Source organism: Lichenostomus cassidix, chromosome 4A, assembly GCF_008360975.1.
Source record: "Lichenostomus cassidix isolate B80296 chromosome 4A, HeHo_3.0, whole genome shotgun sequence".
Lineage (NCBI taxonomy): Eukaryota > Metazoa > Chordata > Aves > Passeriformes > Meliphagidae > Lichenostomus > Lichenostomus cassidix.
Window position 1 is genome coordinate 13,115,568 of NC_139485.1, and position 25,988 is coordinate 13,141,555.

The 25,988-nt window shown below is 53.7% G+C and overlaps 2 protein-coding genes across 2 annotated transcripts; one reads left to right on the plus strand and one right to left on the minus strand.

Annotated features, from left to right (window-relative positions):
• The first annotated feature begins 371 nt into the window (after window positions 1-371).
• On the plus strand, window positions 372-7,618 carry LOC146437518 (G-protein coupled receptor 83-like). The gene is made up of 4 exons (XM_085060608.1): window positions 372-1,163; window positions 1,937-2,062; window positions 2,712-2,845; window positions 5,563-7,618. The coding sequence occupies exons 1-4, from the start codon at window positions 780-782 to the stop codon at window positions 6,155-6,157; spliced, it is 1,239 nt and encodes a 412-aa protein (XP_084916734.1). The 5' UTR covers window positions 372-779; the 3' UTR covers window positions 6,158-7,618.
• A 5,104-nt stretch (window positions 7,619-12,722) lies between these two features.
• EDA2R (ectodysplasin A2 receptor) lies at window positions 12,723-25,732 on the minus strand. The gene is made up of 9 exons (XM_085060609.1): window positions 25,563-25,732; window positions 20,888-20,996; window positions 19,989-20,167; window positions 19,333-19,418; window positions 19,010-19,174; window positions 18,396-18,542; window positions 17,776-18,254; window positions 17,505-17,553; window positions 12,723-17,102 (listed from the first exon to the last, which is right to left on the minus strand). Exons 2-9 carry the CDS (start codon window positions 20,972-20,974, stop codon window positions 16,807-16,809), a joined length of 1,488 nt encoding a protein of 495 aa, XP_084916735.1. The 5' UTR covers window positions 20,975-20,996; window positions 25,563-25,732; the 3' UTR covers window positions 12,723-16,806.
• Between the last annotated feature and the right edge of the window lie 256 nt (window positions 25,733-25,988).

Sequence of the window (25,988 nt, forward strand, 5' to 3'; positions counted from 1 at the left end):
GCAGTGCGGACAGTCCGCGGTGAGAGGGATGCGCAAGGTGCGCGGTGAGAGGGCTGTGCAAGCTGAGCGGGGAGCGCGGTGAGGGGGGCGCGGGGTGCGCGGTGCAGTGCGGACAGTGCGCGGTGAGAGGGCTGTGCAAGCTGAGCGGGGAGCGCGGTGAGGGGGGCGCGGGGTGCGCGGTGCAGTGCGGACAGTGCGCGGTGAGAGGGATGCGCAGAGTGAGCGGGGTGCGCGGTGAGTGCAGAGTGTGCGGTGCGGGGTGTGCAGCGCGGGGAGCCGGAGGAGCTGCTGCTGTCCCTTGGGACTGAGCTCCGAGGGGGACAAAAACGGCTGGGCAACGAGGGGGATCAAAACGGCCAGGCAGTGGGAGGTGAGAAGGGGTAATGATAGGAGTTAGGGACCGGGGTAAAGGTGGGGAGTTTGGTTTCTCCTTGTGGTTGGAGTGTGCAGGAACTGGTGTGTAATCATGATGTAATGTATGCACTGTCATGTACAGACCTATCTGGTCCAAGTGAAGTGCTGTTTTCTGTTCAGAATTCAGATTGTTGCTGGAAAGATGTCTTTGGCTTTGTTTAGAGCAGAAGGTGAACATTTCTGCATTGGGAAGAAATTCCTGTGGCAGCAGCATGGGATGGTAAGGCAACCTGCTTGAGTCCAGAGCTCGCCTGCAAAGCTCTTGCTCTTCTTGATATATGAGAGAGTGTGTGGTCCCAAACCAGCCTCTTTCTGACACACCATTGGAGCTGCTCCCCAGCAGGGAAGACTGAGGTTGACCTATCATGCCTCACTCACTGCTTCAGCCATGCAGGTCACAGGTGATGGGGTTTCTTGGGGAGTTTGGTCTTTACTCTTCCCTGGCCAAACTTATGTCCATCTACCACGCAAGCAACAGGACCATCTTCAACTGGACAGAGAGCCGCATTATTGAGTGGGAGAAATTTGCTGAGCTGGCTAAATATGAGCCAGAATCCCAGAAACCAACAGTGAAAGCTCTCCTAATTGTGGCGTACTCAGTCATTATCATCATGTCTCTCTTTGGGAACATGCTGGTGTGCCACGTGGTGCTGAAGAACAAGAGGATGCACTCGGCCACCAGCCTCTTCATTGTCAACCTGGCCGTGTCGGACATCATGATCACACTGCTCAACACACCTTTCACCTTGGTAAGTATCTGGTCGTGCTGTCCCTTCAGCCAGGACTGGATTCTACCACCCTCCAGAACTCTGCCTGGTGGTCACAGTCTTTCCACGCATCTTCTCCTAAGGCTGAGGTAGGAACCCAACACCACCATGTCTAATTAAGAACTCTGCCAGGCAAGTGAAACATTGTTTAGCAGCCTGCGGGCTCTCTGTTGCTTTCTTAGACTCTGTGACTTGTAGAAACTCTAAAGTCTCTCCATGTTGCTACCAAACCCCAGCAAGAGCTTCTTGGGGAATGAGAACAAGTGCCTGGGTGAAGATGTGTTTTTAATGTTCATGCAGAAGAGCACTAGAGTGACCCTGAGTAGGTCAGAACAGTCTGAATGCCAGTCATATTGGGTGACTTAAAGAAAGTAGTCAAGATTTCCAGAGATGCCAGTTGGGTCAAAGCTTCAATTAAAGCTCTTCAGATTTGACAGTGGGGTTGATATCAAACCTTGGTCCACTTTTTCAAAATACAGTTGTTAGTGTAATAAAAAGTTATTACCACAAAAAAATGTCTGTAGAACAGGCGAGGAGAGCTATGGCAGCACCACTTCAAAATCTGTGGTGTTTGATCCTATAAACTCTTCTGTAAAGTTGTTTCAGAGACCAGGATAGCCGATCTTTGTTTAAGCTTCAGGTGAAGCTGCCCAACCAGCCAGAACCCTGAGCCAGCTCACGTTCCAGCCAAGGGATTTCCCCATGGATTTGTTTTCAGCACATTTTCTGGCTAATGAGCTGCTGTTTCTCCTCAGGTCCGGTTTGTGAACAGCACATGGATCTTTGGAAAGGCCATGTGCCACATCAGCCGCTTTGTGCAGTACTGCTCCCTCCATGTCTCCACACTGACCCTGACGGCCATCGCTCTCGACAGGCACCAGGTGACACTGCCCACCCCCTCTTCCTTCCAAGGCTCTGGGAGGAGACTTGAGCTGTGAGAAGGTTTTATCCATGTCTGTCCATGGCCATCTGTTTGTCCACTGCAGAGCAGCAAGAGCAGCCCAGGCCATGTGCTTGTCCCTAGCAATCACTCCCCTTTCCTGGGTTATTGTCAAATAGTAAGTTCCAGACTATCATATTTTATCAGCTTAAAGATCTAACAAAGAAAGTTTCATGAAGGGTGAATTTCTGCCTTAGCAGAGGGGAGAAAAGCTCAGCTTCACAGGCCGAGCTAGAACAAGAGACATTAGTCACATAGTTAATACAGAATAAACAAACACCCCTGAGTGAAGACGCTTGTGTAGATATCTTCCATTTTTTTTTTACCTAATATAGCAGCCAGCTTAAGGAAAATGATTCTCACAGAGCAAGATAGAGGATAAGCTTTGAAAGGTCTTCTGAGCAGACTGAAAAGTTCAAAGTTTCCCATTTTCCAGGTTGCTCTAATGGACAGGACATTTTCCTAATGACGGCTGTCATTCTCCTATCATTACCTGGGTTAGGTTATGCCACAAACTGCCATCCCCCATGTGGGCTTTGAGGGGCTTTGCTTCCTGTGGGAGAAGAGTCACGGCAGAGTCTCTGTTGTAGGTCATCCTGAACCCACTGAAGCAGAGGATGTCCCTGACAAAGGGAGCACTGAGCATCTCTGTTATCTGGCTGATGGCAACCTGTTTCTCCCTGCCCCATGCCATCTATCAAAAGCTTTTCCAGTATAACTACAGGTGAGTGATCTCCCCTTCCCAGTGAGCGTGTGGAGGTCTGCAGTGCAGCCCTTGTGCAGTGCTGCTTGGCAGGGAAGGTGCTGGAGCATCCCAGGCATGGGCAGGGGTGATGTGGGATGAGAGGGAGTTGGTGTATGAGATCCCACTTCCCACAGCAGAGGCTGGGGCTGTGGAAGAACTGCCTGGCCTGCTGTGGGGCACACCGAGTTGCAGGTTGTGACTTCCCTGTATTTCATCTGTGTGGATTTATGAAGCAGGACCAGCCTTCCTTGAAGCTTGAGGTTCCTCTGCCCAATGTTACACCAACGAGAAAGGTAAAGAGAAGCTCCCACCTCCTTCTTCATGGAGCAGGACTGTGGAGGATCAGTGTGGAGTTGCAGGGGGACCAACAAGGGGAAGGTGAGGGACCAGTGCTTTGGCAGCAACCGGAGCTGTCCTGGTGTGCCATGGTGCCTCCCCAAGGGAAAGGGAACTCTGCTTGGCTGAAACATGATGACAACAGATGAAGTGGAATTTCACACCCACATGAGGACTGCTCAAATATCAGGAAAAAGGGAAGGTTCTGATGCAGAGGGAAAGAAAGAAAAAGGAAAAAAAATTAAAAGCAGAAGCTTATCTCCACACAAAAGGCCCAGAAATGGCACTTGTCTCTGCTGTCACCTCTGCTAGGGAGAAATACAGAACCGAAACTTGGAGCTGCTTTGCTCTTGTGGTCTGTTCCTCTATGGTACCCAACCTGTTCTGTCCCTACTGTCCCCACAAGCCTGTGGCATTGCTGTGACCTCTTCTGCCTAGAAAACAGCCCGTAACAGTACCCAAGTGGGATTTTTGAGGCGGGTGTCACGCTGCTGGTGCTGCCCTTCACAGGAATGCCAGCCTTGAGGCCAAGGGGATAATCTTACCATGACCTGTATTTTCAGGCTGACATCAGCATCCCAGGGAGTGGGGCAAAGAGACACTGACAGGCAGCAGGAATGAGATTTCTATTGTAGACGTTGACCTTCTGTATAAAGGACAAATCTAATTTCCTGCAGCCCAGCCAGGCCCCTCCTGTTGGCAAGGCAGGAGAGCCTGAGTGCCTTTGGCTGTCACTGCTTTTGGTGTACAAGGGGCTGCACCAGCTGGAAGTGTCCTGGGGGCTTCTCAGCCCTCCCTTGTCTGTGCTTGTGCCTGATGTGCTGAGATACCCAGGGGATATCATACCTCCAACTGTCCAGACTGTAAACACAGGGCAGGGTTACTCTGTGCTTGTGTTGCTCTGCAGCTGTGCTTGGGGATTAGGGAACAAATTGCTTATGAATGAACGAAGGCTACGATCTGTTTCGGGGCACCTGTCTCTGCTCATCCTTTGGCATGGCCAGAGGAAACTAAGCCCCATGTTGGCACGAGGCAGCTCAGCAATATAAGGACTTCCAGGACATGCTATTCCTGTCCCTGCTTTCCATTGAAAAAAAAATATCCCAGTTGTAATATTGCTTTTAATAGCTCCTGCAGGGCCAGGGCTCCTGAGATTCCTACCAGGGAGTGGTTGGGGTTCTGGAATGGGAAATAGGCTCCACCAACATCCATCTCTCTGGCTGCACTACACAGCAGCATGTCAGAGTCCCTGATCATATCAGAATTCACCAGAACAGTGTCTTGCCAGGTCCCCTTCAGCAGGTCCCCAGTGGTGAGCCAGATCCTGGGGGGGAAAAGGTCGAGACTGTAGTTCAGAAAGGATGATTTTCCCTTTTGCATCAGTTCCCCTCTCAAGTGGCATCTCCAGGTCCTCCACACTTGGTGAACCCATTGTCACTCCTCTGACCTCATGACCTATTCCAGCTGCCCATTCTCAACACTCTCCTATTTGTGGCATGAAAGGCAGCTCCAGTGGTTGAAAACAGGATATTAAAGATATTTATCAATACTGCAATGAGTAGCATGGCTTAATGGGAACTAAAATATGTGCTGAATAGAGGAGAACAGATGAAAAGGGCTGAAGAGAGAACAGGAAAATGGAATAAGAGAAAGAAAAAGAGAGGGAAAAGGAAAGAAGAAAACATCCACTGGAAATAAATGTGTGAGTGCTCCATTCTCTTCCATCACTTCCACTCACCAGCTGCAGAGTGTGGAGGGGACAATGCTGTGCAGCGAATGGTGTTGGGACTGAGAGCCACTGCTGGCCAGGCAGTGGGAACACACCCAGATCCTGGACTGGATGGGATGGGACAGGTGTAAGTGGTTGTTAAAATGAGCAGTTGTGTATGGTCACACTCGGTTCTTCTGTTTGTTAATTGTCCGCGGTTAACTGGAGCAATGTGATGAATCATCACACAGGTTTTAAGAGGTATCAGGAAGGCTGTAGGAGCTGATGGCAAGGGGATGGTAGGCAGGGAAGGGAGGTGGGTTGAAGCTTTCTCACAGCCCCCAGCCTCCAAAAGCCCCTTCCTTCTCCTCCAGAATGGCTTTGACTGAAGGACCCTGTGCTGGGAGGTATGGCAGGGTGAGGGCTCCTGGCTGCTGGGGGACACAGCAGGGTGGGTGCTCCCATGCTCTCTTCAGGTCCAACCCGAGAGAGACATGTCAGAGCTGTGGCTCTGTATCCTCCCTCTATCCCCAGTACACCTCTGAGCAGGTGGCTGTGGGCAGTGTGAGATCCCCACTGTGGTTTGCCAAGCCAGCAGCACCCGTTTGGCAGCAATGGCCACATGCTGTATCTGTATTTCTTTGTTTTCAAGGGAAGCCACTGTCCGCAGTCTGTGCCTCCCTGATTTCCCTGAGCCTGCAGAGTTGGTCTGGAAGTATCTGGACCTGTCTACATTTCTCCTTCTTTACCTCCTGCCTCTGCTGATCATCACCGTCACCTACACGCGCTTGGCCAAGAAGCTGTGGCTCCGCAATGCCATCGGGGACATCACCACACAGCAGTATGTTACCCACCACAGGAACAAGAAGAAGAGCATCAAGATGCTAATGCTGGTGGTGGTGGTCTTTGCAGTCTGCTGGTTCCCCCTGAATTGCTACGTGGTGCTCATCTCCAGTCTGGGCATCAAGACAAAGAACTCACTCTATTTTGCCCTGCACTGGTTTGCCATGAGCAGCACCTGCTACAACCCCTTCATCTACTGCTGGCTGAACGAGAGCTTCCGTGCAGAGCTGAGGTCCTTACTCTGCATCTGCCAGAAGGTGCCACAGGCTCAGGACCAGGCACTGCAACCCAGGGCTGTGTCCTGCCATGAGGCATGGTTGGAGCAGGCCAGGTGCAGGAAGGGACCTGCCTCCCAGGCCAGCTGCTTCACTGGCAACCCCCCAACAGCCAACACAGACCTGTGAGGGTACAGGGAGTTACCTGGTTGCAGGAGGCATCAAAGGGCATCTCCCACTCTCTCCTCAGGAGCCAGCATTGCTGCTGTGCTGTTTTACTGCTGACTTTTGGCTAGTCTCACTGTAGCCCCTCCTCTGCTTGGCATGGTGGGCACACAGCCTCTCTAGCACTCCACCAGAAAAGCCCATGCTGCAGCTGACCCAGGGGACAGGAATATGTATGGGGGACACGCAGCTTCTCAGACATAATGATCTGCTTTCAGGTTTTCCCATTTACTGCTATCAGAGGGAGTGGACCTGGGGTTTTGTCACTGGTCTGAGTCACTGGCTGTAACGCGTGCCACAACATGGGGCTCTGCACATCACAGTATCTGTGATGACAGGTGTTTGAAGGAAGGCTTTGGACATCCAGATGATCTCCATCTATAGGGAGTCTCACCAGATAAAGTATAGCAAAGCTTACCAACAGAGGTAAGGAGTGTTAACAGTAATCTTCCTCTCAAATGCTGCTGCTTCTCCTGCCCTGTCTCTGTCCCACCCACAGCAGCTGGAACACAGCCCTGACCAAGGGGAGCAGGGATGCACTCCAGCAGCCATGGCTGTAGGCTCAAATGGCGTGATGATGGACTAATGTAGTCCATTGAAAAGTTATTTTTATTATAAAGATCTTAATTCAGTAAAGAGAGCTACACTGGCACTTTGTAAAAGGCCACAAAATGTTTCATCAGGGCTGTAGCATTCACTCACTAAAGAATGGAATCATTCTGCATTGTCACTAGTTGCTGTAAAAGTCTCATTTAAACAACAGGAGGGCAAGAAAGGGCTGGGAGGAATGTCCTCTGAGGAGCAACTGAGGGCTTTGGGGCTGTCTAGTTGGTGCAAACCAGTTGATGGATTCCAGTAACCCAAGGGCAGCCATGTCTGCTGGGGGGCTCCTGGTCTGCCCTGGTGATAGTCCAGACAGAGCTGCTACCCAGAGAGGCAGTGGGGGTGGCCAGGGTGGCTTGAGAGAATAAGGACTCCCACCACCTTCCCTGGAGGAGGAAGAGCCAGACCAAAGAAGGGAAATTTAAGGACTGATTTTTTGTTTTGTTTTGTTTTGGTTTTTTTGTTTTGTTCCATTTGCACAGTGAGAAGGAACAGGACAGAAAGGAGGGAAGTCATTGCTTCAGGCCACTTGACCCTGGCTGGGCACCTCGGGTGTGCATTGCAATGCTGGCACCAGAAGAAGATGGCAGAGCATGAGGAGTGGCAGCAGAAATGGGTAAATCCTTGCTTCCCGAGGCACTTTGCTTGGAGCTCACAATCACTGAACATGGGAATCCAAAGCTGCCTGTGCTGGGTGCCAGCGCTGTCCTCCCTCAGTGGAGGGTCTGTTTTCAGTCAAAAAACATCATTATGAGTTTTTCAAAATGTTAAAATCATCTCTAATTAATGAGCATCATCTCATTAAATTATTAAGAGAAGCTATCATTTGCTTTTTTACTGTTCCCCACCCCTCATTAGCTTTTGGTGAGCAGCTCTCAAACTGCCATGTATTGTCTTTAATATATCTTAGGTTTGTTCTCCTTCCTTTCTTTAAGTGACTGAATAACCTTTTTCAGGAGGAATCAAAGACCTTCCTCCAAAGGAGCAGGTCTCTCCACACTCCCTTGACCTTCTGCTAATCCCTGTAGTTTGCTCTCTCTTGCTGTGAGAAATAACCTGGCTGGATTTCCTTGGATCTGTCAATCGCAGCATCTCCTCATTGCTGAATTTTTCTCCCCTAAATGGGCAGGATGTCAGAGCTGACTGTATCGAATCTCTGTAATGGCTTAGCTATCTAGGCTGATAATTATCAATGCCTGGGTGAGATTCAGAGCCTTGCATGCTTTGCCCAGTGCCTCAAGGCTCCTGTATCACTTGAGGATGCCCTGACCCCCAGCAGCTCTCAGGCAAATGTAGAATGCACAACATTAATAAAAAAAATAACCTGAGCAATATTTGACCAGGGCACGGACAGTGCCTGGGAGGCAGGAGGTTGCATTCCTGCTGGACTCCAAGACAGGCTCTGGAAAAGGGAATCTCTGAAATTCGGCTTTTGCTGGGTCTTAGTCAACTTAGCAGGTAAAGAGATGCTTAAACATTCCTTAATCTCTCTCCAGTCCTGCTGCCCACCTGTGGGAATGAGCAGCTCCGGAGGCAGCCCGGTGCCCGAGATCCGAGGGAGATCTCCCAGAAGCGGGCCTGGGGTGTGCTCCCGGTCCCAGACGGACAGTGCTGCTGGCCGGAGGGTCCTGCCCCGGCCGGGACAGCACCAGCAGCACAGTTTGCTCCCTGCAGACCCGAGGCTGGAGCCGGACAGGAGTGTGGGGTGGGAGGAGACTTCCCTGGGAAGCCTCTGCCATGAGGAGCTCCCTTCCTCTTCCTCTGTCTGCAGACCAAACCCTGCGCCCCCGGTGGCTGTGGCGCTGCCCCCTCGGCGAGTGAAGCCCCCGGGAGGCAGAACCCCGAGGGAGAATTTGGAGGGCAGATTATTGAAACACTGAGTCACTGCAAGTCTCCTCCGGGGAAACTATTTGAGCACACACAAATCAGTGTGCAAAGATCCAGCAAGACATGTCTGAGTGATTCACAGCCCAAATTTATTAAGGTTAGCTCATGCCAAATGCAGCAGAGTGCCTTCAGCAGAGTTGCTGATGAAGACGATAACAGGGAACACAGTGCAGGGGATACCTGAATTCCAGAGACAAATCCTCTTATATAGCCCCAATCACATAATGAACAAAGAAACCACAACATGCCAACTAGATTAACAAAACGCTAGCAGAAAAACCCCCACAATGAGTCAGAAAATTAGCTCAGGAAGGAGAAACAGAATACAATTATCATCACTTAGCTCTTCAAGTGGAAAACAGTATGGAGGGGCTGGCCAAAGCACGCTACAGGGATAAAAGGGAATGTCCTCAGTTAAATCCAATTTAAGCCCTGGAAGTGGGGGTGTAGGTGGGCCAGAGTCAGACCATCTTCTTGCACTAAGAAATAACTCGGCATTTTAGGTCATTCACAGACTAGGGGAGGAAGAGAGAGAAAGGAGCCTGACCCTTACCTGGGAGACTGGCTGTGAAAGGCACTCCCCGAATTCCCGCGTGGGAGAGGGTATGCAGCCGCCCTGTGCCCCAGGCAGCAGCAGAGTCTCTCCCTGGAGCCGGGGCACACAGCTCTGCCCTCTCACCGACTGTGGAGCCAACCCTCCTGGTCCCCTCACCCGCCACCTCCCCCCGCCACCCCTCCTGCACTGCGGTGGGCAAAGGAACGCTTCTGATCTCCCAGACTTTGGATGGAGCCCAGGCAGGAATACTGACAAGTGAGGGCAGGTTTAGCACCAGCACAGAGTGCAGTCAGAGCTTGGTTTGAAGACTGATGCTGTTTCACAAGCTGCTCTGTCCCACCAGTGCTCAGCAGTGATCCCCTCCCCAGTTCCAGGGTCTGTTCCTAAACTGCTCCCCTGAGGTGATACCAGAGTACTCCCAGTGCTTGGCTTGTCCCAGTCTGTGCCCAGCAGGTATGTTGGAAGTGTCTCATTGCCCAGATGTGCTGCAGATGTTGGGTGTCTGCACCGTAGCAGGAATAATGTCCTGTGGGGTCCCTGACGGGATGGGGCAGGAGGCCAACAGCAGGTACCAAATGCTGCTCTGAGCAGCGCTGAGGAGAGCCGGGAGGGACTGGCCAGAGCAGGCAGGGGTGTGGGCACTGTGCTTGGGGGTGTTCTGGAGCAAACTCCACAGGCAGCAAACCAAAATCACCTCTTGCCCTGCTCTCCATCCCTGGTATTTTGTTCTTTGCCCTGGTAATAAGGGCTGAATTAATGCACTTAGCTCTTGATTGATGTTTCACTCCCCCAGCAGCCCACACTGGCTGATGCTGCCGGGTTCAGTAGTGCCAAATTGCAGGACACTGCGACGAGCTGTCAGTGGAGAGCAGCTGTCACTTAACCAGAGGTGAGAGGGAAAAAATAGTAATAAACCTCCAAAAAGCCACAGGCTGAGCTCTGCAGGAACCACATGTCTGATTGTACAACACAATAGTCTGTCACTTGAAGAGACTTCTCCGTGACAGGCCCATAAAAGTCTCCTTGGCAGACGAGAACAGACTAATTGCTTTATAAAATCAGATGAATGGACTATCTAATGCATCTGCTGGAGACAAACCCAATTGCTTTATGGGACATTCTAAGGGACAAGTCCAGGGAGTGGCCCCATTAATGGAATTTCTGCTTATTATTTTGCAATTAATGGGGCTTCAGGGCATAAAGGTTTATATCCTCTATATCATTCCCACATGCTTTCATTGCATATATCTGTATCCAGTCCATACTGTGTCCTGCAGGCTGTGGGACCTCGGTGGTGTCCTGTCTCCAGGATTTCTACTCTGCACAGATCTGCAGTTGGTGTTTGTAACTGACACCAACAACAGGGATTTTAAAACCTCATTTTGACTATTTCTTGCTGTTCCTACAGAGCTGCAGAAGTCATTGCTATTTAAAGCCCAGAGATGTCGATGTAATTCCTGCCCTTTTCTCACGAAATGCTGCAGCTCAGACTCCCCTGAGGAGAGTGTGCTTCCCCTGTCCTGCCCTAAATGGCAGCCATCCTCTCCCTCTAACTACAGCATTTCAGTCAGTGTTTTAACAAAATATTGTTCTTAATCCAGGTCATCTCAGCCCAAAGCAAACACAGGGCTTTAGTAAAAAGTCCAACTGTGAAAGCTCTTGCTCTGTGCCTCCAGAACATTCACATGAGGGAGGTCTTAGAAAGCTCCTCTGACTTCACTCTCCACAGACCATGCAGTCCTTGTTAACATAGTGTCATTAATTAAACTGGTTCCAAGCAGGATCCCACCCGGAACACTTAATGAGTGGAAATACCTCCTTAGCCTGGCCAGTCCCCTCCACCAGCTCCCCTTTGCCACTCAGTGCTCATGGGGAGAAGGACATGGCCTCAGAGGGGGGGTCACCTGTGAGAAGGATGCAAAGACCTCATGCGACTTGCAATCTCACCTCAGCAGGTCTGATATAAGCTCTGCTCGGGGGTTGCTGTCCATACAAAGACAGAGCCACGGTCCCCACCTCTGCAGGTACATTTTAGGGTGTGCAGGTGAGGTATCCTATCCACACCCCACACATTTCACTTGAGTTCTTTAAAGCAAAACCCCATCGGTCAGGAGCATGTGGCTCAGCAGGATTGCAGGCTGTGAGCTGTGGCTGCTGGGTGCAGCAGGACAGACATCTGCCTTCCTGCTCCAAAGTCAGCTCAAGAGACTGCCTGGTGCATGTGCCTTGTGTGGGCCAAACAGCATTCCCTGGCATTCCCTCTGTAGCTGGAGGCTCGCCAAGCTGTGAGTGCCTTTGCACAGCTCTGCATCCCAGCTGGAGATGTTCTTGCTGGAGGCAACTGAGGTAAGGACTGGGTACCCCATACCTTGACACGCTGCCAAGCTCTCTGTGAAGTGTGGCTGAGGCAGCACCAGGACTGGGGGTGGGAGCCAGCCTTGCTCTGACCACCAAGGAGTGGGTCCTCAACCCCACACCTCTCTGCTCACATGGAGCACGTGTGCCAGCTCTTCTTCACAGGAGTGACCTCTTATCCCAGTGTGGAGTAGGAGAATCCCAAGTACTTTGAGGGGAACACGATTGGTTTATCATCGCTCCTTGGGCTTCAGCCAGAAACGAGGCAAGACCAGACAACACAAGCACTCTGAGGTGAGGAGCAGAGAGGGTGTAAACCTCTTGTTCACTGGGAGTTCCTGCCTTGGGTGGGAGCATCTGCTCTGCATGGGAGAGGGCGCCCCAGGGACTTCTTCAGAAGAACAGACCCAAGGTATAGCCAAACTCACGCAGCCTTTGCCTACTGCAGTGTGTCCAGTCACCTGAGAGCACAGTCCAGATGGTTACAACCCCAGAGCCAGGAATGGCCCTGTGGTGTGACAGAGGCAGCCAGGGTTGCAGACACAGCAGTGTACAGAGATTCTCACAAAGAGGATGAGCTGCAGCAGTGCAACCACTCATAGAGCCTGCCAGAGTCTGGACAAGTATCATAGCTTTAATTAGAACAGAAAACATCCTTCATGCTAATAATTATTCAAAACAGACCAGTGTAAGGGCATGAACAGGCTTAACAAACCCTGTAATTACAGAGCTTAAACAGCAACTGTTCCTCAGTGAAACTTTGGGGAGTTCCTTGGGCATCATTTAGGGGTCTCTGCCTCCCCCGTCCCCAGGCCATGCAGTGAACCACACCTGAGATTTGGGCCCTCTGGGCAATGTTAAACCCACCCATAACCAAAAGCTGATGCCTGTGGTCAGGACAGGCCCAGGACCACAGCCACCCCATCCAGCAGCACCTGCTGCAGCCCTCCTGCCCATTCCCACACCCAGGGGATGAGGCTGACAGCCAGTGCAGCATCTCTCTGAGAAGCACTGCCTGCCCTGCCAGACAGAGCTCTCCCAGACAGAGCCCACCAGCCCCCACCAGCAGGCAGGCAGGGGGGCCCACAGCAATGGGGAGAGAATCAAAACTCAGCACGCGTCACCATGTCTGGCTCCAAAATTTATTGAACTACAAAAACACAGCACTCAGCACCAGGTCTGGAGGAATGTGGGGGATCACCCCCCTTCCACTGAGGGCAGGAGCTTCAGCTCCTGCTTGATTTGAACACAGACAACACCCCAAACCCAACAGAAACAAGGCTACATCAGAATTACAACGGTAACAGCATAGAATTTACAAAAATATAAATAACCTATTCGTAACCTTAAAGAAAAATAACATCTACAATAAAAAACAAGTATTCCCTTGGGTAAACCACAGCTACAGAAATGTAGTGATTGTTGTTTTTGAAAAGCACCAGAGTCTGAAGTATTAAATAATCCAACAGAGAGGGTGTATCCTCCCAACACTTGCAGACTCTTCCAAGCAGTGTGCCCAGATCAGTAACACCAAGTTTTCTTCAGTATTGCCTATTTCTGTAAAAGCACATTGGAGGGAGAGCTCTCATGAGCCCCCTCTTCAGGAACAGCGCCCAAGGGATGTTCACCAATTGTTCACCAGAATAAACACAGTGAAGTACGTGCCTATTTTAAGTCTATGCTTAAGAGCTTCCCAGAACAGGGCTAGATTTAAACTTATCATACAAATTCCTCTGCAAATCAGACTTCCAGGCAAGACTGGTGTGGAAACCCATTGCTTGTTAAAAAAAACCCCCGCTGCACAGGAGTGTTTCCACTGTTCATTTGCAGCTCAAGTTTGCACAGAGGCAGAGTTATTTGATTTCTTTCACCTCTCTGTGAGCCATGCCAGCTTGGCACAAATGGCTTCCTGAGGCTGTGATGAGAGATCCAGCACTACAGGAATTTGCCTCCCTTACATTCCATGTATTATGTTGAAAATACCATTCAAAAGCAAAAGTCAAGTATCAAGTCCATTGGTTCCCCACTGAAGCAGTTCCCTGCCCAGGGATCACATTGTTCTGATGTCCAAGTCACAGCATTATCCCTGTTTTCAAGGCTCTCATCGTTCCCTGAGGGCTCTGGCTGGGCTTGAGGCAGCCTGGCCAAAGGGTCTGAGGTCAGGCTAAAGGCTACCTGTTGAACTTTTGGCCCTTGTAAACACAGCTGGTTTTGTCACCACAGCTGAAAGAAGGTGGCTGCCAGGGGCACAGTGAGAATGGGGAGCAGCCCTTGGCTGGGAGCTGGGGGAGCCTCACTGCTGAAAAGCCCTGTCCTGCAATGCTTGTGCAGTGTCCAGCCCTGCTGGAGCACCAGCCAGTGCGACCTGCACTGACACCACATGTGAGGCTCTGTGGAGAAATTGAGGGCAGCTCAAACACACCCAAAACCAGCCCCTGCCAACCAGTGCTGAGGCAGCACACTCAGTGGCACAGGCAGGGCCTGAGGGGCAGTGCTGGGGGGGTAGGAGCTGTGGCATGGCACACACCACCCTACACATCCTGTATGGCACAGCACATACCCCAAACTCATACCCAGCACAGCACACACCCACCCAATGTGCTGCATCCTCAAGGCAGGGGTCACCTTTTGACTGGCAGTAATATAGCTTGGACATCAAACAGCTGAAAAATTACAGTTTGCCTTAAAAGCTATGAAGGGAATGGGGTTGATTTCTTTATAAAAGAAGTGAGGAAAAAATCTCCAAACAAATGAACTAAAGCCTCCCTCCCTTTGCTTGGCCCACCCTGGCACCCCAGTGGATCTGCCCAGCATGTGAAAAGATCTGCAGCACACATCTGTGACCTGTCCCTGCTATCCAGTTTAACTTAACAGCCCATCCTGCCCATCTCTTGCTCCTGACACTGCCATGTGACATAACCGGGCTGGCTCTGCCATCCTGCCCAGCTGCCACAGCTCTGTGCACTCCAAGTGACCACACACTGGTGGCAGTGGTGACACAGGAACACACAGGAGAAGCCACTCAGTCCAGTTCCAACTTCAAAGCCAGGGCCAGCAAGCTGAGCTGCAGGGAGGCTCTTACTCAGATGCTGTGGGTGAAGTTATTTTCCTTCCCACTGGAAGTGACTGTGTCCACAGAGGGATTAAATATTTATTGGATTTCATGAGGTGATTAAACCCAGCACTCTTCCTGCCACAGAAAAGCCTCAAACAGGAAATCCCTGGCCCCAGGCTGAGTGTGCTGCAGCAACACCCCTGGCTGCTCCCTAACAGACTGAGAGAGCAGCAAGAGTCTGACTAATCCTGGCCCCACACAGCACAAGGTTCAACGCTGTGGGTCTTGGGGAGCAAAGAGCAATGAAATGACCTTGACTGTGGAAGAAACAAACAGAGAGGGAAAGTACCAGGTCCGGCTGAAACTGCCCATGCCTTTGCTTATCTGAGCACATCCTGGGTGTGTTCAGCCCCAACATCATTAAACTGGGTAAGGAAACACCAGCAGCTATTAATACCCGGGGTGTGGAGGAGGTCTCCCCCTTCTTTCAGGTACTGTGGTCAGATAGGAGAAGTGTGTGGGCTGAGCTGAGGGGGCCTGAGTGGGGGCAGCAGGCAGTGGGGTAACAGTGCCACTTGCTGGTGACCGCCACACCACCGGCTTGGCCTGAGACCCCAGTGACAGGCAGGACAGCAGAAAGGCCTTGGCAGACCCAGCCATGGCAGTGAGGGACAAAGGAACAGAGGCAGAGCGAGCGCTACCAGCTCAGCCTCGGAGATGCTGTCTGGGAACCTCAGGACAACTAGGGTGACACTTATCACATTACAGAATATTCCGAGTTGGAAGGGATCACAAAGATCATGGAGCCCAACTCTTAAGTGAATGGCCCATAGAGGGATTGAGCCCTCAGCCCTGGTGTTAATAGCACCATGCTCTGTCAGTGCTGCTGGGCGCTGAGCCACCACTGCAGCCCAGCTGGCAGCTGCTCTGCCTATGACCCCGACGGGAGTGGCCTCCACAGGCCCTGCGTGCCTGGCCGCCCCCACGCTGCTGTGCCCCACTCAGGAACGTGCCCCCACAGCCCCCAGTCCTATCCAGCTCCACCGGCAGAGCCTCAGTGGCCAGGGTAGACTGAGAACAGCCCAGCTGCCTGCAGCCCCCAGGCTCAGGGACAGCACCGAAATCAGGGTGAGCAGTGACAGCAAGCTCTGACAAATCCCTCAGGATGAAATACCAAGCAGAAGGGTGTTCCCCTTCTCAGTAGCAACTCCCAGGAATGAGAAATCAGGCCATTTTTAGTCAGGGAAAAAAAAGAAAAATATTGTTTTTAAAGAAGCTGGTCCTGCTGTAGCTGGCACAGGAACGTCACTGTTGCTTGTGACCATGGTCACAGCTTCAGCCCTCAGCTGCCATCCCTTCCCCAGGGTATGGTCCTGATCATGCCACTGCAAGTGGTTTGCAATGCCTTGAAGGCAATGGGCAGTAGACAGCCAGAGGACTGGGGTGAGCCAGCACCTGCCCTGGGCCAGCAGCCACAGCCCCACAAGGACAGACATCAGCTCATCCTGGGAATCACTCTGAAACTCCTGCCAGGATGCTGCACTGCATCACAAATGGACATGAGAGGAAGGTGCCAGGGTGGCACAGGCGGACAAAGACTGGAGCCCAGCACATCAGCCATGGCCAAGTCCTCTGACAAGGAAATTGCAACACAGAGGAAGAGAAGCAACTGAAAAGTAAACTGGGAAAGTGGCAACTGGCACCTGCAAAAACAGAACATGGGCCAGAGGAAGGATGGGAAAGCTGGAATGGAAGGGAGGTGATGGCTGGGCTCACAGGAAGGCACTGCCCATGGAGACTGAGCCCCATAGCTGAGGGGCCCCATGGCAACAGTGGGGCAGGACAGGGCTCACTGCAGAGCCAGAGCACCACAGCATGGGCAGCACAGCAACTGACAGGCAAGAGTGTCACAGCCAGAGAAAAACAGCCTCCGGAGGGGCCTGAACAAGCCCTCCCCCATGGAGCTGGGAGAAGGCACAGCTGTGCTTCCTGGAATCCCCGTGCAGGGATGCTCCCGTTGTGTCCTTCCATTTCACGATGCAAAGACCATCTCTATGTTCTCCTGCCATGCACACCAGGGAGGCTATGTGACTGTAGCAGGTCACTGGATGTTCTCCCACACCAGTAACACGGTGCATGGAGCTTCCTCCCTGTCCTCTAGCGCTGGCGGTCCGGCGTGGGGCTGAGTGTGAAGTGGTCACAGAGCAGGAGCAAGGCGTCAAACCGCTGGAGCCGCTGCAGCGCCTGCGCCAGCAGCGGGACAGTGACTGCAGCTCCTGCGTAGGTGAAGTGTGCCACCAGCTGCTCGAACCCCGAAATCCGTCCCAGCAGCTGTGGCATGAGCCCCAGCTCCAGTGCCAAATGGCTGAAGTTCTTCACACCGTTCAAGGAAGGGTCCAACAAGAAGGCAAGTGACTGCACCAAGGAATGGGGCAGCTCTGCTATCGGGAGACCTGGGGGCAGCAATGAAGTGAAGCTGGGTTAGTAGCCACCCTACCCAGACAGGATAAGGGCAAAGAGAACAGCCAGCGCCCTGCCTCAGCCCCTGCCAAGCAGATGAAAGGCCACCCTGCCAGGGCAGGTATCTCTTCCAACATCACTTTTGGAGCTCAGCAACACAGAGCTGGCTCAGTCCTGGAGAAGTTGGTTACTTGGTGACAGCTGAGCCACCTGCTCACAGGCCACTCAAGGCAGCGGCACAGAAAATATACCCTGTGGACCAGCACCAAAGGCCACAAGTCAGGTAACTCCCTGGTGGGGACATCATGGGCTTCTGGAGGAGCCCCCTTCCAAGAACTTGCCTCTCTGATATGCCAGTACTTGGAGTACAAAGGTGCGACTGGAAGGCCACTTACCCTTGGCTGTGCTGCTGATCTGAGTCACCATGCTCTGGGCATCATCCACCTGGTGAGACAAAGACCCCAAGGTTGGTGGCAGTCTGCTGAGAGCAGCAATGCCTGGCACTGCTCCCAGGGCCATCACAGGGGCTCAGGGAATGCTACTTCTCCTCCAGCCTTGCCACCCCATAATAACATACCTCAGCCCATGTTCCTATCCCATCCCCTCTGCCTGAACTTTGGGCAACTGTCAGTAGTTCCATGGGGTGATGAGGCTGGAGGAACTTACCGGCTGCTCCCCAGGTGGGATTTCGGCTGTGGGCAAGTGATGATCCTCCTCCTGCACCACACCACTGCTCTCTGCTGGAATCCTCTTCATCGCCCTGCCTGCTGCATCCTCCAGCCGCTCGCCGCCCATGAACTCCGCCTGGGTGGAGAACTTTTGGAGGTCCAGCTCAGTGCACTCCACTGGTGCATGTGGCCACTTGTGCTGCATCTCAGAGGCACAGGAGGAAAGGGGGGCCAGGGTCTCCACCATGCCCGGCCGGCCCTGCCTGGGGGTGGGGGGCAGCAGGACCCCATCCAGGCAGTCACCATGGCCTGAGGCCCGGATGAGGGGCTGGCTTTCCAGGAGGCTCCTGCCCAGCTGGGCCTTGGAGGCAGTGCTGACTGCAATGGCTGGCTGCAAGTCCATCTCTGGCTGGAGAGAGGGGAGCTGGAGACCCACGGCTTCCCCGTCCGAAATGAACTGCACTGCTTCCACAGGGCCTGGAACCAGAAACCAGCACAGATCAGTGAAGCTCACCATCCAGCTGTCCTTCCTGCCTAAAGGCATCTCATCCTGGGACCATGTGAGCTGGAGCCCAGCACCACCCTCCCTCCCCAGTGGAAGGCATAAAGAGCAGGTACCTTCTGCCTGCCTGTAGCAAGGACTCAAGTTCTTCACACCCAGGCAGCAGGGACCAGACATCTGCTCCTCACACAGGAACCTGCCAGGCACTGCTGCAGTCGGGAATGTTGCTCGCTGGCCCGAGAAGTTCTGAGTCCTCAGGAAGACTTGGGGGATAGAGGAGAAACAGCCTGAGTAAAGGCTTGGCTCACTTCCCCAGCATGTTCTCAGCCCTGTGGTATGTCTGCCAGAGAGGAACTGGGAGAGAGCAGCTCCCTGGCATGCTGCTGGATGCCATCCTGCCCCAACCTTGGCCACCAAACCTACAGCCCTCTTCCATCAGCAGCAGAGAGTCACCCAACTGGGGAAACCTCAGAAGGGAGGATCACCAGTTCCAAGTGTGAAATGGCCTCCTCTTCCTCCTGATGGCCCTAAGAAGGAGGGAGGCTCCTCTGTGTCACTGAGCAGGCAAAGTATATAAGAGGTCCTGCAGGCATGAGAAGCAGGACAAGGTGTCTATTCTGTATGAGCTGAGGAACAGTTGGGTCACTGCTGTGAAAGCAGCAATGCCCTACACAGCGAGAAGGGGCCATGGGCACAGGTGAATGGCACAGCAAGGAGAGCACCAACTCACCTCTCTGGCACTGGCTTTTCCAAAATCGCTTGCAGTAGATGATGGAGAGTGCCAGAAGCACCAGGACGATGATGACCAGGGCACTGCTGGTCAGTGCAAGAAGGGCTGTGTCCTGTGGTGGTACAGTGGGGACAGCGACCTTCACCAGGTTTGTCCTGGACCGACCTGCAAAGAGCCACAAAGCGCTGGAGCCAAACTCTGAGGCTTGGACCACCACCCTGCCCATCCCTCATCACATGCCATGACCATGACTCCTCCAGCAGAGCTACAGCTCTGCCATGCCCACATCACCTGCCCTGATCCCACCACCATGGGACACCTACATTGTGGCTCAGAGGATGGTGTCTGCTTGGTGCAGGGAATGCACTCCCACTCCAGCTGCCCGCTGATCCGTGCCTTCCGGTAAAACCTGCCAACAGAGCAGACTGACTCAGCAGAGCCTGGACCCCACCAAGCTCCCACCACCCTGCCTGTGCAGCCCATAGCAGAGGGGGACAGCTGACCCTGCACTCCTGGCTGGCAAAAGGAGCAACAGGGCTCTCATTTCTGGCTGGAACTGCACCACACCTACTTGTTCGTGTCTAGCCATTTGCCAAGAAGGAACATCTTTCCAACAGCCCCCCCACCCCCACATCTGCTGAAGTGGATTATAATGATTAATAGCTTCCCAAAGGGGCAGGAACACCCCAGCTACAGCTCTGTCCAAAAAGAGGCTCATACACTGGAGCCCTGACTCATTTCTGTCCCAGACCCACTGCTGGCTAGCATGTGTTTGCAGCCCCTGGGCTTGGCACAGGCTGGCTGGACGCAGCCATTTAATTTCAGTAATCCCTTAAACACCCTCTTTGAGGACACCACCATAGCAGTGTCCTCACAGAGGCGTCACTGGGTCACCAGGCTCCTCTTAGGTCCCTCCATCCTGGCTGGCCTCAGGTGAAGCCCCCTCTGCCCAGCCCCTCCCTGCCCCAGATGTGCTCACCCCGGCAGGCACTCCCCGCAGACCGCGTCGGCTGTCGCTGTGCAGTTGGACTTCTGCACGCGGTTGATGAGGGCGCAGGACAGGCAGGGCTTGCAGCCATGGTGTCCCCAGCGGTCCTTGAACTTCCTGGGAGGGCAGGCCACGCACTGTGCATCCCCACCGCTGCCATCACCGCAGTCCTGCAAGGCACAGGGTTGGGGGTAAGGCTGTGGTGAGGATCCACCATGGGTTCCAAGTGGTAATGAGGGGAATGGTGTCCCTTCTTTGGGGACAAAGGGTGGCAGGGTCATTGCCACCATGGGTTCCAAATGGCACTGCGGGGAATGGTGTCCCTTCTTTGGGGGCAAAGGGTGGCAGGGTCACTGCTCACGTGGGGGGTGCTCAGAACCCAGCTGAGAGCAGCTGCCACCAGTGCAGCTCCCAGGAGATACTTGGGCACCCAGTTTGGTGCCCAGCCAGGGCCCACTGGTGCACTTTGGGTGTTGGAAAGCTCCAGCAGCACATCATCCCAGGAGGCACTGCCAGGGGGATCCCTCTGGGACTCCCACCACTGAGGCCAGGCTGGGACCCCCTGCAGCAGTGGCCTGCGGGCACCCACTCATGTGCAGCCCAGCCGTGCACTGTGACCTTGCTCAGGGCTCCAGACCAGAGGAAATTTAGACTTCCATCAGCAAAAAAGGAAATCAGGTGCTGCCTTAAATCCCTCACCACCTCCTGCTTCCATTGTCTCACCCTCCTACCAGGGTGACTGAAATAATCCACTGTCCTGTCCTATCGAGTCTCAGCTCTTCCCAACATGCTGGGACCTAAGATCATCCTTCTGAAGGAAGGCTGGCAGGGGATTCACCCAGCTGTGCCACCCATGGTGATTTCCACTCCTTACAGAGAAGTCAATTTACCTTGGAAAGCTCCTGCCCGGGCATGCATTTTCTGCAGGGGACACATTTCTTCTGGTCGTCCAGGTACTCACTCTCTTGGCAGGCCATTGTGATGAGGAGGAGATGGGAGCTTGGGGAGGAGAGGAAGAGAATGCAGAGAGATCACAGCCAGCCCTAACACGTTTGGGATGAGCAGTGTGCCCATCTCTGGGTGGACATTTCCACCTAGCCAGGATGGCAGCTGACACTGCTGAGCACCATGGGTGGGACTTGGGCAGGAGGTAATTGCTGCCTCCCTCCACATGGCTCCAGCAGTTCCAGGCTTTCTGCTGCCACCTCACAGGCTCAGAATTCAGCAAATGAAATTTTAGTCACAGTACTGAAGTACTGACCACTAACTCAGGTCACCAGAGGGTTCTGCCAGCCCCAGCCGTAGCTCTGGGTACTCGAGGCAACCAGGAGAGAGCTCAGCCCCAGAAAAGGCCCAGCAATGCCCCAGCTTCAGGATCCAGCAGCCCAGCTCTGGTCAACAAGGCTGCATTGGTGTGACAGCACCAAATGCTGGCCAGCATCTCAACAAGAGCAAGCAGTTCAGACTGAAGCTACAAAACTTAAAAATTTATTTGGAGTTTTGGGGCTGCCTGATTACTTCTGCAGATTCTACATGGGTTCTTCTCATGATGACAGAAAGGGAGTAAAATCTGCCCCCACTAGACCAATCTCCACTTTGCTTTTCCCATTACCTTGTGCAGAAAATCAGGAGAGAAACAGTTCAACGTGCCTTGGGAGCAAGTTCCCAACATCCATCAGGAATAGTGAACACATTTTGGAGGGCACCACCCCGAACAGCCTGGGGGAACCTGGCACTTCAACTAGAACCCTCCTCTAGAAGGAAAACTTGGCCACATGTCTGGCCCCTGTATTGCAGCAGAGGGGGACCATCTACAGGACCCCCAGCCCCTCCTGCCACAGCTCCTTCCCCTCCCACGGCAGCATTCCTCTGCAGGCTTTTTCTGCCTCCTCTGCCTAATCCCACCACTCCCTTGCCGGTGCCTTTTGGAAGCGGACACTTGGCTGAGCTCCCCCGGCTCTGGAGGACCGAGATTCATGGGAGATGAGGTCTGCCCAGACGAGCACAGCGCATGAGTCACCCTCACGTAGCTCCTGCTCGAAGCACATGGGCTGATACAAGGATCAGCAGCCAAGTCGGAGGGGACAGGCCAGGAGGAGCTGAAGGGACTAAATCTGTCTTGCAAACATCTCAGGAGGGGCACGGGCACAACCTATAACTAGTGTAAAGGTTCCTGACACTATCGCATAAAAAAAGATTTGTCACCACCTCAGAAGGTGGTGGAGAGGGAGCTCAGTGCCAGTGCCCCAGGAGATGCACAGGGCTTGGTGTCAGGGTTCAGCTACAGGATGAACGCAAGAGGGAGAATAAAAAGTGGGGAGACAGGTCCTGGATGGGTGACACAAACTCCTTTGTGGGGCTGGCACACCAGACAGGTGTCACCCAACTGCTCTTGGGAGGCCAGCATGCCAGGTGAACTCTTGGTGAGTTCAGTGCCCACAGCCCAGCTTGCCCCTGCCCCATGTGTGGGTCAGCACTGCTGATGCTCCAGTCTGGAGTTTGGTTCAGGCTTTTGGTCCTAATAAGAGCACAAGATGAATGAATGAAAGAAAATTGCAGGCAAGAGGAAAGGTGCTCAGATGCCAGAGCATGGAGAGCAAGGGACTGATTTTTAACTGCTCTCTAAAGTGCTGTATCACAAGGAAAAAAGCACTGGTGAAAAAAACCTCAACAAAACAAAAACCCCAAACCAGCAGGGCTTTTGGTGAAACGGTCCTGTGAACACAACTTGGCCACTTTCTCTCACATATTTATAGAATTTCCCAGCCTTTTGAAGGGCCTGCAGTTGAGACAATGCCACCCAAGCCCCCTCCCCACACGAACCCGGTTTAAAGCAGTTTGCCAAATACAGAAAGTTACACAGGCCAAAGGAATCCTGCGTCATAGCCACTCCAGCACAAGGACGTCTGCCAGGATGATGGAATCACTCAAGAAGGAGGAGACAGCCGTCCCGACGTGCCAGCCGGATACTGGGCACAGAGCAGGTCTGCTGCTGCTCCAGTGTAACAATACAGGGAATAAACATTTTGCTGAATATCTGGCATGAAATTCAAAGCTGTAGGATCTTTGTACATCTTATTTCAACACCACCAGACCCGAGATACTTGATTTGTGCATGGAGGACACATCTAAACCACCTGGTGCTGCCCTGGTATGGCAGCAACCTTGGATCACCTAATGTGTGACTGAACCAACTGGTCTTACTGAGCCAAAAGCAAAAGCCAAAACCAACAACTCCCACCTCTTTGGGAACCACAGGGAGTCTCCCTGCGATTGCCAGAGCCACACATTTTATCTGCCACAGGGGACACAGTATCAAGAGCATACAAGTGACACACTATCAATGTACTTAGAGGGTGGGGGGGAAGAAGAACCTCCTGCCATCAGTGCCAGATGCATGAGATCTAACTTGACAACATCATTAACTTGTTAAAGAACTCTTTCATTGCCTTATAGAGACATCCTGCCTGAGCAGGAGAGAAGAATGAGCTCCACACTGCATCAGCCCTTAAGATACCAAAACCACAAGCTCCTGAATGAGTTTCACTGCATGAGACAAAATCGTTGCAACAGTGCCACAGTGTGAGCTGCAGTTCATCCACCCTGTGACAGCCCTACAGCTCAGCCATTGTCTTTTCTCTGTTAAAGTTCAATTTTTTGAAAAATTAAACTATATTGGAATCCAATCTTTTTCTTCTATGTGCAGCTAAAGGTTTCTGGTAGGAAAATGAGAGTGAGGAAAATAGTGAGTTAAAAAGTACAAAATGAAAGTAATCAGTGAAAACATTTCACTGCTGATTCTCCCCATCTGCCCGGCAACTACTGGGGCAGAGGGGCTGGCAGGAATGCAGGCAGGACGGGAGGAGATGGGGCAGGCAGACTGTCCCTAGTCTGTCCCCTCAAGCCACAGGTCTCTGCTTGCCTGGGACAAGAGGTGTCCAGACCCACCCTCAGGGGCTCAGACACCTACATCCCAGCAGTGGCTTTTCCATGTAAACACGTGAGCCAGCACATCACAGGAGATTTCTACTCTGCTGCAGGACTGACTGGCAGAGCCAGGCAGCACTATGCCTCAGATGAGACACTTGTATACACTGGAGCCTAAAAACAGAGAGCTGAAATCCTAAATAAGAACTGCAAGTGAAAAGCACGGGGAAAAAAATGCTATCTGGAAAATATGAGTGCATGCCTCATGGCTGGCTACAGCCAATTCCAGTCTCCTGCTTAGCCATTCCCTCACTGTGGTCCAGGCAGCATCTCCTCCTCTCCTTGTGCTACAAACCATGCTGGGAGAACCTCTGCAGCAGTGGGACTCCTGTGGGCAAAAGGCTTCTCACAGAAGCAAAAAAAGAGGAAAAAAGGTGGAATCTGAGGCTTTCCACGTGGCTTGGAAACCAGCATATTTCCCAATGTGGAGATTCTATGCACACAATTGCCCACTAAATGTTTTATCTGGAGTGTCTGGGGACTTCTGTTTGCTCCAAGTGAAAGCACAGTGTGCTCCGGTGGGAGAGGAAGTGCTCCGGGCTGTTGTCACCCCTCTTTAGCACACAGCAGGAGTGCCCAGGGCACAGAGTCCACTTTCCAGTGATTTTCGCCAAGTTAGGGCTGTCCACCTTGGAGATCCACACTCTGCCTTACCAGGTATCTCAAGTAACACTTCCAAAGCTCATAACAACTTGCACAAAACTTTGGATTTCCATCTGTTTTTTGCCCCACCTCTACTTCTTAGTAATTGCCACAATCTTGCTGCAGTAATAACAGAATCACTGAAGCTGTAAAAGTTCTCTGAGACCGTGGAGTCCAACTGTTCCCCCAGCACCGCCCAGGCTACCACTGTCCTCAAGTGCCACATCCCCACATCCATTAAATCCCCCCAGATGGTGACTTCACCACTGCCTGTGCTAGGGCAAGAAATCTTTGGGGGAAGAAATTGCTCTTAATACACAACCTAAGCCTACTGATCTCCGGATCTGGCAGCTGCTCGTTTCGGGAGAAGCCAGCCGAGGCGATGCTGGCGGCGGCGGGCCGGGTGCGGGGACAGCGCGCTGCCCACGCGGGTGCCGACCGTGGGCGCGCCCCGGAGAGCGCCGGCCCGGCTCGCCCGCCGCCCCCGCGGCCCGGCCAGACCCCCGCAGCCCGGCCAGACCCCCGCAGCCCCGCCGACGCCCCCCGCAGCCGGCTCGGGAGAAGGCGGCAGCGCACCGGGATATGCCCGGGCACGTCCCGGCCAGGGGCTCCGCCGCGGCACGGCCGCCCCGCATCACCCGCCCGGCGCTCCCGGCACCCTGGCTCCGATCTGCACATCTCCACATCTCCCGCCCCCGTACCCATCGGCCCGGTACCGCCCGGCCCGGTACCGCCGGCGGTCGGAGGTGATCACGGAGCCGGCACAGCCCACGTGTATCGCTGCCGCTGCGCTGCCGAGAGCGGGACCCGCCGCGGGTCCAGCCGGTCCCTCCGACCCAGCAACCGCCTCCGCCCGGCGGTGACACCGGCACCGGCACCGGGGAGGGTCGGGACCGCCGCGGGCGGGCGGGCAGGTGCGCGAACCCCGCGGCTTACCTGAGTACCGGTGCTAGCAGGACGGCCGGACCGGGACCGGCAGCGCGGCGGGACCAGGAGAGACGGCGCGGACCCAGACCGGGACCGGACCGCCAATGAGTCGGCGGCCCCGCGTGGAGCGGAGCGGGTCGAAGCCCGTCCCGTCCCGGGCACCGGGAGTGCCGCCGCGCCCCGCCCCGCAGCCCCCATTGGCGGCGGCGCCGCCGGGGCGGGGAGATGCCGGGGAGCGGCGCCGGCGGGGGCGGACGGGGAGCGGCGGGGCTGGGGCTGAGAGCGGGGGCGGCGGGGCCGGGGGGCGGCGGGGCGCGGAGTCTGGGCACAGCAACGGCGGGGGTCCGGCTGTCACCGGCGCGTGGTGAAACTGGAGAACCTCTGGGCTTGCGGGACCTTGTTCCCGAAGACCTGGCGTTGTCCGGCACCTCAGGT